The 12,966-nt window shown below is 44.7% G+C and overlaps 2 protein-coding genes across 8 annotated transcripts in view; both read left to right on the top strand.

The window, feature by feature from the left end:
• Positions 1-12,966, top strand: part of LOC119211101 (large ribosomal subunit protein eL42) — a 300,484-nt gene that overhangs the window by 189,220 nt on the left and 98,298 nt on the right. The window lies entirely within an intron of this gene.
• The window catches only part of enox2 (ecto-NOX disulfide-thiol exchanger 2), a 118,400-nt gene that overhangs the window by 78,669 nt on the left and 26,765 nt on the right, over positions 1-12,966 (top strand). For 6 of the 7 annotated variants that reach the window (XM_037460656.2, XM_062560591.1, XM_037460659.2 and 3 more), the window contains 3 exons: positions 1,092-1,223; positions 12,087-12,242; positions 12,823-12,888. In XM_037460656.2, coding sequence (XP_037316553.2) covers positions 1,092-1,223; positions 12,087-12,242; positions 12,823-12,888 — 354 coding nt within the window. The remainder of the gene's footprint in view (positions 1-1,091; positions 1,224-12,086; positions 12,243-12,822; positions 12,889-12,966) is intronic. The other variant, XM_037460658.2, reaches the window with a different exon arrangement.

Here is a 12,966-nt window from a genome sequence, read left to right as displayed (position 1 = left end):
TTATCGTGGCGACAGACGCTTACGGGCGAGGTTTTATTATTTATTTTTTATCAGGCCTCTCCGCGGCAGTGGCGGCGGACGAGCTCTGAAATTAGCAGCTCCGAGCGGAAGGCGGAGAGGCAAATAACGTCGTTACACGTCGCCAGGTGTGTCTTAAAGTCTAGGAATACCGATACAGGGGCGACCGCGCAGGCGAGACACCCGGTTGGACGCAGCGTCGCCCCCGCGCTCGGCTCTGCTGCAGACCCGCCGAGGTGTGAAGTGTCACCAGGGTTGCTTCTCATTACTAACGGTGCCGTCAGCTCTGGCACCGGGGGGAGAGGAGGGCGGCTCGGCCGGCCATTTACAGGTCTGTCAGAGAGAGGGAGGGGGGAGAGTGAGTGAGAGAGGGAAAGAGGTTACAGATGTGGCGCAGACTGGGAGAAACGAGCTGCCGGCAGATGCGAGATGCGTTCATATTGACTTTACTGCAAGGGGTTTTATTATGGGGTTGTAAATGTGCATGATTAATTATGCAACACTTGGCAGGAAACCATGACTGTGGGAGTTTTCGGTGCATGTTTGTGTGTGTCTGTATTTGTCAGTTTTTCCTCTGTTTAGGACCGTAGCGCCCGGCAAATGTCTATGCTCAATGCCGTGATAATCTGCTTTAACGCTGCATTGTTTTTCTTTACTCTGAAAGCTGTGATCTTTCACTGGAGTTGCCATTAGTGTACATTCTGTGCAGCTCTATGAACCCTTTGCTTTTTTAAAATAAATGGTTCCATAATCCTCCATGTTTTATTTGTTGTTGCCATGGAGAAGCCTGGGCCTTCAGACCTCTGGTAGCGGTGAGCAAGGACGAACAGATTGTTAATGACAGCGTTGCTGAAACCTCTTTGGTGCGAGAGCGACTGCCGGGGTCACAGTGGGCTCCCCTCGGGCTGGAGACGCCACCATCGGCACCGCGCCGTTGGAAGCAATCTCCCCTCGGCTCAGTGTTGACCGCAGCGCGAGTCTCCCCCCTCCGACGTGACCTTTGATCATGATGATGTTTGGGTCACAGCAGCGACACTGACCCCTCTCTCTCTTCCCCTCGTGCGTTTGTGCAGAAGGCATCTGCAACATGACAATGGACTCCAACTCGATGACGATGCCCATGTCCGACCCCAACCCCTGGGCAACGGCCATGAACAACCTGGGGATGCCTCCCATCGGGATCACCGGACAGCAACTCATGCCAGGTACCAAACACACAACGACAACAACAACAAAAAACACAAGCGCAGACGCCTTGGTGTCGGACGTTCATTTCAATATTCCACCGACTAATTATGTTGCATTATGTTAGACAGTTATTGGATACGGGCATTCATTTACAGTCATGTCTATCCAGATGTTATGAGCTCAATATCTTTGATTTAGTCGAGTTGAGGGTTTTGCTGCATTTTGGTTGCCCAGTAACAAGTGTATTATTTGTGCTTTGAGGAATTCATCCTATAGTGTTAGTTCGATGTTGTGTAGTCACATCAGAACGGCACCTTTCCTCCGTCCAATCATTTAAATTTAATTTATTTTCACTGCAAGAGTTTTTCCCCCTCTGGCTATTTTATTTTTAAGCCATAGCAAAGTTATTTTTTTATGTGAAGGATTCCTCAAAAACACTTTAAAAGTGGATCCATTTCTAGAGGCAGTTTGGTGTTTTTCTAAAACACATCCTTTTAATTCTGTCATTCACATAAAAAAACGGATTAACTTGACTTGCTATTGTGGAAGGGGATTCTCATGTGAGACCGCAGTGGGTCATTTCTTTCAACTTAAAACAGCATGTTGTTTTGCAAGCGCAGTCACGTGTTTCCGTACCGCATCCGCCAAAAGCCTGACACGTGCAGACTTCGTATTCGTTGCCGCTGACGACGTTTAACTCTAAACGGAGCGGCTGAAGCTGAACCACTTGAGCTTTGTCTCACAAAGACAAAAGCATATATATTTCTCCAATTTCATAGCGCATATGTCGGCTATTGTGCTGAGCTCAGCCCTCAGTAACAAAAAGTCTTGTCATTGGTTGAATAGCAAATGTTTAACACATGGGAACCATCAGTTTATGGCTTTTAAAGCATGGAAATGTATTTCCCCGGTATTGTTGGCACCTTTTTAAGCACAAATTCGAGCCGCTGTACTCCGATCAGCAACCACGACACCCATTGTCACTTATTGCTCTGCTATCTTTAACATTGGGCTCAGCAGCACCCGCCCCCTCTCTGTCACTCAGGAGTTATCCTGCCATGTCTTGTCTCTTTTTCCTCAGTAGAAAGCTTTTCCCTAAAGCCTTTTATAAATCACTTCCCACTTCTTAGCTGAAATGCACTTTCATATTTGAAATGTGTGTGTGTCTGTGTACTCCTTGAGAGATATTAAGAGGAGCACATGCATGCTCACTCAGGCCCGGCACATTTTAGAGACTGTAAACAAAAATCTTTCTACTGAGGAGAGAGCGAGATTTCGTAAGTGGTAATAAAACCCATTGTTTGAGGTGAAAGCTGGATAGACACAAACATCTATCCACCGGTGTGTGTGTGTGTGTGCCAAGAATATATTAATAAATATATATATACATACATAAGTGTGGGCTGAAGGTGCCAACTCACTCCTTTTGAATTGCATCTGCAGATCTTTTAGGCCTTTTTTTTTAAACTCGCCCTAGCAGGAAAATAAATAGTATTACTAATGACATTAAGGGTGGGCTCAGTTCCATTTTAAAGTGTGTCATTAAGCCGCGCCGGTGAAACAGCATGCGACCACGGCAGAGCCCAGAAACTGGCACACAAACACACACACAAAAAAAATAAAAATCCAACGCAGCAATTAGTGAAGTTATTTGCTGCACCTGTGTTTGGCGAGTCAAGACGTCTGCTCTAAGAAAGGTCTCATAAACCGCTCTCCCATGTGTTCAGACCCAGCGCCAGCTCTCTGGCCCACAGTCATTCGTAGAGCCAGGTGCTTGCAGTTTGTTGTGGAATGCCTTCGTGTAACGGAAAGGGAAAACCGAGTAAGAGACCCGTCTATCGAGTAAGATTGAATGGGGCTCTTTTCACCATGGACATTTTGGCTTGTCCGAGCAGGAAAAAACACCGGTCAAACTAATTTGACCTCTCCCACTAAGCCGTGCCAGCGCGCACAACTCCTGCAGCCTGGACCTCGCTCACACGAATGGCATCGACCTCGGTTCCATTGTCCTCCACTCAGACGATTTGCAGCCGGTGGCATCCCATTACCAGATGGCCCTTAAAAATGGCTTTATTTTTACTTTGAGTCTGGGCTAGGCAGTGTCTCCCCTCCAACCCCCCCATGGAAAAAAAAAGAGATTCTGGTTACGAATCTAAAGAGATTTTGGTTACAAGATCAGCTGTGGCTTCGCTAGTGAATCATGTGGAACAACAGCTGGTGTTTCCCTGCCTTTCCCTCTTCTGCATCCCACCTCCCTGCCTCCCTCACCAGCCTAATATACCCTACATCTCATTTATATCTCATTACAGCCGAGACACATTGGAGCACTCGGTGTTCCTCTGCTCTTCCCCGAGCTGAGCTCCTCCACACACTCAGTCCGAACCGAGTCACACTGACATGCGCCTCTGGGCCCCAACCGCGAAAATAAGTGAAAGATACTTTAAGTGTTAAAAGTCTCTCTCTCGCTCGCTCCTTCTCGTTCTCTGCGTATTCTAAAGGAATTTTAAATATGTTACTCACGGGCTTAGAGTTTCCACCTATGCATTTTATATTTCACTCAAGCCAAAAAAACACCTGTGTGTACATACACTCACCGGCCACTTTATTAGGTACACCTGTCCAACTGCTCGTTAACACTTAATTTCTAAGCAGCCAATCACATGGCGGGAACTCAGTGCATTTAGGCATGTAGACATTGTCAAGACAATCTCCTGCAGTTCAAACCGAGCATCAGTATGGGGAAGAAAGGTGATTTGAGTGACTTTGAACGTGGCATGATTGTTGGTGCCAGAAGGGCTGGTCTGAGTATTTCAGAAACTGCTAATCTACTGGGATTTTCACGCACAACCATCTCTAGGGTTTACAGAGAATGCTCCGAAAAAGAAAAAACATCCAGTGAGCGGCAGTTCTGTGGGCGGAAATGCCTTGTTGATGCCAGAGGTCAGAGGAGAATGGCCAGACTGGTTCGAGCTGATAGAAGGGCAACAGTGACTCAAATAACCACCCGTTACAACCAAGGTGGGCATAAGAGCATCTCTGAACGCACAGTACGTCGAACTTTGAGGCAGATGGGCTACAGCAGCAGAAGACCACACCGGGTGCCACTCCTTTCAGCTAAGAACAGGAAACTGAGGCTACAATTTGCACAAGCTCATCGAAATTGGACAATAGAAGATTGGAAAAACGTTGCCTGGTCTGATGAGTCTCGATTTCTGTTGCGACATTCGGATGGTAGGGTCAGAATTTGGCGTCTACAACATGAAAGCATGGATCCATCCTGCCTTGTATCAACGGTTCAGGCTGGTGGTGGTGGTGTCATGGTGTGGGGAATATTTTCTTGGTACTCTTTGGGCCCCTTGGTACCAATTGAGCATTGTTGCAACGCCACCGCCTACCTGAGTATTGTTGCTGACCATGTCCATCCCTTTATGACCACAATGTACCCAACTTCTGATGGCTACTTTCAGCAGGATAATGCGCCATGTCATAAAGCTGGAATCATCTCAGACTGGTTTCTTGAACATGACAATGAGTTTGCTGTACTCAAATGGCCTCCACAATCACCAGATCTCAATCCAATAGAGCATCTTTGGGATGTGGTGGAACGGGAGATTCGCATCATGGATGTGCAGCCGACAAATCTGCGGCAACTGTGTGATGCCATCATGTCAATATGGACCAAACTCCCTGAGGAATGCTTCCAGCACCTTGTTGAATCTATGCCACGAAGAATTGAGGCAGTTCTGAAGGCAAAAGGGGGTCCAACCCGTTACTAGCATGGGGTACCTAATAAAGTGGCCGGTGAGTGTATATTTTAAATATAAATGTGGGAAGAGATCCACTCAAACGCTCTCTTTTTCTCGGCCTATGAAGCTCAAGGTTAGCGGCAAACAATGCCGCGATATTTGATAAATTCTGTTTTTTATAGACCACTCAGCCCTGGCTGAGACCTACTTTGTGCTAAACCTGGCATCTCCTCCTCTTGTTTCTGCTGTTGCTTCTCACGGACGTTGCTGTCGGCACAGAGCTCCTCGGGCAAACACTTTTGCGTGATGATGTCCCACAGTCCTTTTCTGTTGTGTTCCCACAGCACCTTGTGCTTTCGCAGTAATCCATGTGGATTAGTTATTGATTCTCCATCACGGCTGAACATAGTCCGTTTGTGCTTCTTTGTTTCACCTCTAAACAGTCGAGAGTGCAGCCCCCCCCCTTGTTTGCTTTATGCATGTAGGGTTTTAAGTGCATTTTAATATCTCACTTTCATGCTCAATCATTAAAAGAGCATGTCTGAGCCAGACTGCTTTCATTACACCATTATAACTTTTCCTCCGTTTCATTCAACGTGAGCCTGGAATGGAATGGTCTTTCCCCGCCTCCAGCCAAGCGGATTAATCCAGGCCGACAGCTGGACAGACACACCACTGTGGGTGGAGCCTCGCTGAGCCTGCTTCACGTCACCAATGATGACAGTTTTATTTCTACGGGGGGACCGTGTTTGAGTTAGCAAAGGCAGAAACTAGACTCAGGCATGAGTGAAGTTTGTATGTTCTTTACGGCGAATGGTGTGTAGAGGAATGCTGATGTGTCCTGTGATGCATCATCTGCCTCCATAAGGCATCTATTGCCTGGCTGCCCCGCTGCTTTGCTGGGCTTCCTCTCCCATTTGGATCCCAAAGGACACACTCCTCTTCTGAGAGGAGGATCTGGGGACGCAGGGTGTCGCCTTTTGGACGGATTATGTTTTGTGAGTCCAACCCGTCCCGTCCGAAAGTAAAACCTCAGGTTTTCCGAGGAGCAATTCTAGTAGAGGCCCTCACTGTCCCCAGAGAGCAATCACTTTTTAATAAATAATAATAATACAATAACTAGAAAAATAAAGTTTCAATATTTAACAAACAAATATCAAACCACGAGGAGCTAAACCCTCAGAGCGCAGAATTTAAGAAATCTTTTTCAGCCGTTGCACCGATGTGGATAATATCTCCGGAGGAATAATGTTATGTATTGATTTCATGTTCTGCCCTCTTAATAGCTGCTGCTGCTGTCTTTTTTTTTTTTTTGTGATGTACAATGTCGGTGTCGGTTCGAATGATCGCTGCTATTCTGCAGCCTCCCCAAGTGGAGAACTAGAATAGAAACTATTTGGGTTTCTGCTTAATTGTTCAGTCTAACCACAGACGGTTCCTGTGGTTATGGAAAATGTTAAATGTCCCAGCAGGGCTCTCCCCTTTTGGTAAGAGGAAGTTATGGGGAATGATCCAGGTTTCAGAAATATCAAGGCAGTTATTTACTTCCTTTCAAATGGATGGAGTTACCCTTTGAATGAATGTCACTAATAACAACGTTAATGACATAGCGACATCCATTTCGTAATTATGCATTGAGGAGTAAAAAAGTAAAACGTTGAACCCAAAAACCCGATAAGGAAAATCCCAGATTCATTGTTCACTGTGAGAACGGAGCCGAAATGGGAGCGGCCGCAGAGAAAGAAACATCTGGTTTCAACATATTGGACATGTGACGCAGACCCAAGAGAGGGATATCCTTTTCCACGAGGGCTCACTGTGTATTTCCCCAACCTCCATCAGCGCTCGCCCCGGCACATCCACACTCTAAGCACAACCAGATGGAGAGCTGAAGAGTTGCTCCTATAGTCCTTTAGAAATACAGGCGCTCCACTTCTTTAATTTAAAAAATGTGCCAGTGGTTCACAACCTTTTTGGCTCGTGACGCCTCACAACGAAGCCCTGCGTTCTGCATGTTTGATTTCACTTTGTGACATTCGTTGTTCTCAACACAGAATAAGTGTGGAAGTGAATCCTGCAGAGGTCAACCAAAGGGGATTTTACTGGCATTACCATCACACGAAAATAACAACATATGGATGAATTATATTTTTTGTTTCCTCTAATCCTAACTCCCAGATTTGACTGGACAACACCCCAGGCACATTTTAGTGGGACCTTGTGAAAGGTAGTATTAATGCTTGAAAAGTAGTATGAATGTCTAATAAGTAGTATTAATGGTCATTTAGACGTCCTTTTTCTTTTTGTCTGACCTTGAACGTTACTTATTCGTTTTACCGATAACGACACAGCGGCTTAGTGGCCACAAAACATCTTAGGCCAGTGTAATTGTGTTTTCTTCTATAATAATAATAATAATAATTTTAAATATTCATTCACAGGAATGAAGGGGTGGATGTGTCTCACATTTTGACTCGAAGTTGCTCATGGGCAAAAGGAAACCGTGAGGAACTTGCACCATATATCTTGGGTGGCACACAAACACACACTCAAACAAAAATAAAATGAGGTTATCAGAGTTCATTTAGATGCACACACACACACACTAGAGAATAGATAGGCTCCAGGGACAGACGGCTGTTCCCTGAATAAACAACTACACTTTTGTTTTCTGCATCCCACTGGTGCTCATCCTTTTCCACGCGGTAGCCAAAAACCCTTTCACCATCGTACACACACACACACACACTCAAAGCCACAGTTGAATATATGAAAACTTAGTGTCACGCTTCATATCCATTCATCCAAACAGAGATCCTGGAATTAAAGGTCACAAGACGCCCCGGATACGATTCAGGCTCCTCCCGTTGTCACACATTAGCTCACCTGGATTAAAATTAGGAAATACACCGGCTGACAATCCTCGGACTGCGGTACTGATCCTGGGCCAGAGGTTGTAGGCAGCCTGTTGGCGCGGCGGCTGGATGTACAGTTTCTTAGATATAATACAATAAAGAGATGGAATGTTTCTTATAAAACAGGGAAGGTTTTTATTATTATTCCGTCCCGGCGGCTGGAGAATCGTTCCCGTAAGAGGAATGAAGTCTGCTGCGTTCATATGAAGATGCAGAGATGGAGCAAGGCGCATTTCAGGCACTGGGGAGGCTCCAGGTGGCATGTCGAGCTCGTCTCATTAGAGAATATTATGTGAGGCATACGTCGCAGCCACCGCCGATGTCTGCCCACAAAGAGACTGCTATGAGGGACGTTTACCCTGGAACTCAGAGGGGGGAACGCGGGACGGTGCATGTGAACTCGTGTTCACATGCACAAAGAGGAGGTGTCAGCAGGGAGAGGTTTATGTTAAAATAGGATCAGACAGATGGGAGTGTCCTCCTCAAGAGGACGCTTTTTTCTCGCTTGGTCTCTACTTCTTTGCTTTTTCACCGTTGTGAAGAACATCGGCTCTTTGCATATTCAATTGTGCCTCATTCAGTAAGGAACAGTGTTCCTTTCAAAGAGCTTAGTTTGATATTCATGAGAAAATTCATAATTTTAGATCTAAGCAAAGTTGTTTTGCCAGTTGTTGAAGAATGGTTGAATTTTGTTTTGTTGATGTTCTCCACACTAATGTGAGACTAATTCTAAAGTTCATGGCTACAACTAATTTTTTTCAATTCCCAGTTTCCCAGAACACAAGGTGACAGGTTTTGTTCAACCCAACATTCAAACACCCCCCCTCCCCCCCCCTTTTTTTCTTATCATTAAATTCTGACCGAATTAATGCCGATAACTGTTGCTGAGTGACACTGTTTCTGGCAAATTACTAATCAAGTAATCCACTAAACTATTCCCCCAATCACTTAACAGCTAGATTCCTCCGTGCTCATTTGCGCCTCTTTGTGACCCGGCACTCGTTGTCTAAACCTTCTCTCTGCTCTCTCATTTCTCATTTATCCAGGTGGCTGCTTGAATAAATGAAACACAAGTAATGGTCTCACAGTTTTAATTCTGTGTCCAATCCCCTAGGGTCAGTTCATTCTCAGTAGATTATACCGACACCCATTCAAAGCAGAGTTTCTCTATATTTGTTCAAACAAATTGGAGATGGTTGTGAAGATAAATTGTTTGTGGTGGAATCCATACCTCCTATGGCTCCACACCGTATACTTATTTATGATCTTCCAATGTTTCTTAGCCAGCACACATCATAACCAATAGCGGAAGACTGAAGAAGTATTCTTCCACTATGACTCTTTTGCCTTCAAAATGGTAAAAGTAGCAGAGTTTTATCAGCTAAATGTCCTTAAATTGTTCAAAGTGAAAGTAGTAATTTAGCAGAATTGCTGCTTTGAAGTTGTTTAATGATAGTAGGGGGAGATGGAAGAATAACTTAAAAGGTAAATTGGATTCACTTGACTGTCCATGGTTTATTATATTCATTATACAATGGTTATTTCCGTGGTTTACTTCTTTCTTATAGTACCTTGGACAAAGAATAGTTTTGCCCGAGAGCAAAATATTTCCAATAGCTAAATGTTCTGTGTAACTTTCCTTGAAGCCTCTTGATTTGTTCTTGTCTCAGATAACACGGCTATGATGTAGCATTACAGATTAACAGATTATTTTATACTCAAAGTGTAGCCCAGTGCTCTGCGGCAGCGGCTGCTTATTAAATTCCTTCACACCCACCTGCACTTGATTGTGTGTGAATGTAATTCAGGATTAAATTCAGATTGCTATTGATCTTTCTAAATGCTACTTTGGACCTGGGCCTGGCTTTTTTCCCCCAGGTTTTTATCCGCGGCATTTTCACTGTGACGGTTTAGGCCACCGAGGACAGCGGATCTCTGGTGAGAGCCAATGAATGACCTGGGTTTTACATTGACTGAGCCTCCTGTAGGTTTAACCATTATCTCTCTGGAGTGCTCCCTGCAGAAGCTTAAAGAAAATTGAATACCAGTGAATGCTGGCCAAGTCTTCTGCCTGTGTGAAACTTTTTGCTGTGACAGTGGCTTCAGGTGAAATCATCTCTAAATCTGTAGTTTTTGGCGTACCGGTTATCTCTGAACAGTTGACTTCATCTACAGACAATTGGTTTCTCTCAGTTTGTTGTGCCTTACAGACCTCACTTTAGTCGAACATCCATCCTCTGCACCTGCCACAAATGTTAAACTTGCTTAGGTGGTCACATCTGCCGGTCATTACTTTCCATTCCTATAGGTGGCGCTGGCTGGCGTTTGTTCGCTCTTGTGAAGATTCAGTGTAATCGAAATGATTAATGGAGACAATCCTCTAATTTACTATAAATTATAATATATAATAATGCATTTATGCCTGGGACATCACAACCAATCCATTAGAAAATGGTATAAATCCATACATTGGATGAAGTGCCGCAGTGTGCATGTTCATCTGTGTCCACTTGCGGCCTACATTGTTCTGATTATGCTTCTCATTACAATTTAGGAGGGAGGAAATGAGGGTATGTCCGTGATGAAAGGCGTCCTCCAGCTACTTTGTTCAAAGTGGATTTGAAAGAACTCTGCTGTAGCTGGAAATCCTTTAGAAGAAATGGATAATCTCCTTTATTACACGCAGCTCTGCTACATGCTCGCTGCAGGTCTTAATGGACGAGGATGAATACGTAGACGCTCCCACCAACACACACTCCAGAGGGAACATGAGCAGCACTGCAGTGAAATTGCACCAGCCGAGCCCTGATGTAACCGGATAGTTTCCTGCGCGTGAGCCCAAATCTAGTTTGCCTCGCGTTAATATACGACATATGAACTCGTATGCACGTTTTCTAAATTAGCCTCACGTCCGGGGGAGCGTTGGAAAATTAGGTATGGTTCCCCGAAGAATCATTTCCGAGATGGTTTTACAATGGTTTGTTTCCTCTGCCTCTTGCTTTGTAACGTGTTTGGCATTCGGGTTGGTCGTTGCTCCCCCCCCTCCCTCTTCCTTATCTTCCACCCTGCTATCAGTCTTCCTGTCCTTCACTTCAACGGTCCATCAATCGCCTGGCAACTACGGCCCTTCTCATCACCAGTTTCCTCTCAGTCAGACACCTGGTTAGGACCCGATGACGAGGTCACCAACAGACACAAAGTTTCCATTTCATGTTCCCTTTTTAATGTGTTCGATGGGCTTTCAATGTGTGTTTTCTTTAGCTTAATCTGGCCTCTGGTTCTCTTTACCTCAGTTCTATCGGCCAGCCGGTTTTATCATCCCTGCGTCCACACCCCTCCCGGCTCCAGGGACCTTTTCTGGGTCTTTTATAATGTGCATGTCCTTCACTGGGTGTGATCTAATTCATCCCTTTTCTCTTCTGCAGTAGATTTAGAGGAAACTATGTTTCATTAACGTTCATTACGTTATTCCATCATTTGATTTATTGCAATTGTTTTTTCACTTTTGCAAACATGAGGGGAAAGAATATTAGAGACACTACTTGTCATTGTGTCTCGTGTTTATTTAAACATGTCTTTGCTCTGACTTCGTCTGCGCTGTCTCGCAGACATCGGCTTCTGGTTCCAGTTAATTCCCCCACATGCCCTGTGTATTCCAGTGTGCACGTATCTTTTCTAGTGACGGATTTGTTCTGCAGTGCTCCTGCGTAAACATTTACACACCCCGCGGCGTAATTGTCAACTACAAATCCTCTGCAGGTGATGCCGAGGCACATACTGCAGGGCGGCTTCATTTCCATTTCAAAAAGCTCCCTACTGGGACCCGTGTGAACATAAAGGCACACATGATGGCTACGGATGCCAGTTTTTGAGTGTGGCTTTTTGCCAGGTGTCTGTATATCAATCCAGTTAATAAAGCCTCTCTGTCACATAGTTTTTTGGGGATCCAACTTGTCTGTATGTTCAATATTCAAGCGGCAGGAAGTGACTCAGTGAAAACTTCTTTAAGTACGCATGTTAATGCAATGATTTATTCATGAATGCCTGCGTGTTCTATTATGAGAAGGCTGCTCGTGTGTCACTGGTGTTGACAGAGGAATCACTCACGGAATAAGTACACAACTAAATAGACATGGCACGCAACCGAGGGTTTTCTGTATCTGTTTGAATCTGACTGTGTTGGTGTTCTCCTCTCCAAATGTCTCTCCTGCCTACACAGAGTTTGATCCCAGCCTCGGCATGATGGCTGGAATTAACCCCCTGAATCCCATGATGCCCGGTCTCGGCATGGGGCCCCCGCCGCTCTCCCAGGACGTGCCCATTATCAAGGAGATCATCCACTGCAAGAGCTGCACCCTGTTCCCCCCCAACCCAAGTAAGTCCTAACTTTATGCCCATCATGCACCTTCTGCATCCACCGACGTGCTCTTCTCCCGCCGATGCAAAAATAATCCCACCACAATAAAAAAAATGTTCACTGTGCTTTTGTAGATTACTCCCAAAACCAACCCTAACCAGAAAGAAATTGTCTAAAGAAATGTACAGATCTTCTAAATAAAAAAAAACGCTCAAGAAAAAAGATGAAGTGACCGATGAGTGAAGTTATTGCAGATGTCAGCATGCAATATTTGTGAAGACTTGAGTATGCATTTTGTTTTTAAAAATGTTATTCCAATATGTGAAACATCGATCAACATTTAGTTGTTCATCTGCGGTGTTGCTCTATATATTTCTTCCCCTTTTCTTCCTGCCAAGCAATTAACCTCTTCATCATGAACTGTCTTGTACATTCACACAACAAACGTTCAGGGGCAATTCACTTTGTGTAAAGCGTCTCCATGTGTGCTGCACAAGCTGTTGTTTGTATTAATCTCCTCTCCACGTTCCAATTATTCAGAGTTAGAAAACAAATAGTGGGGGGTGCTTTTGATTGATCCCACCTTTTGCTTTTTCAGATTTCCTGCTAGAAAAGTTTCTGCCTGGGGACTTTATTCAAACAAGTCTTACAAGTCATCTTCAAGGTGAACTAAAAAAAAAAAAGCTCCCTGACGCAGTCGCATTTGGGAGTTTACCATCTTTTCACTAAACAAAACACGCAT

This window comes from Pungitius pungitius, chromosome 2 (genome assembly GCF_949316345.1).
Source record: "Pungitius pungitius chromosome 2, fPunPun2.1, whole genome shotgun sequence".
NCBI lineage: Eukaryota > Metazoa > Chordata > Actinopteri > Perciformes > Gasterosteidae > Pungitius > Pungitius pungitius.
The sequence above is the reverse complement of the archived record's forward strand: the minus strand, read 5'-3'. Positions and strand labels throughout refer to the sequence as shown.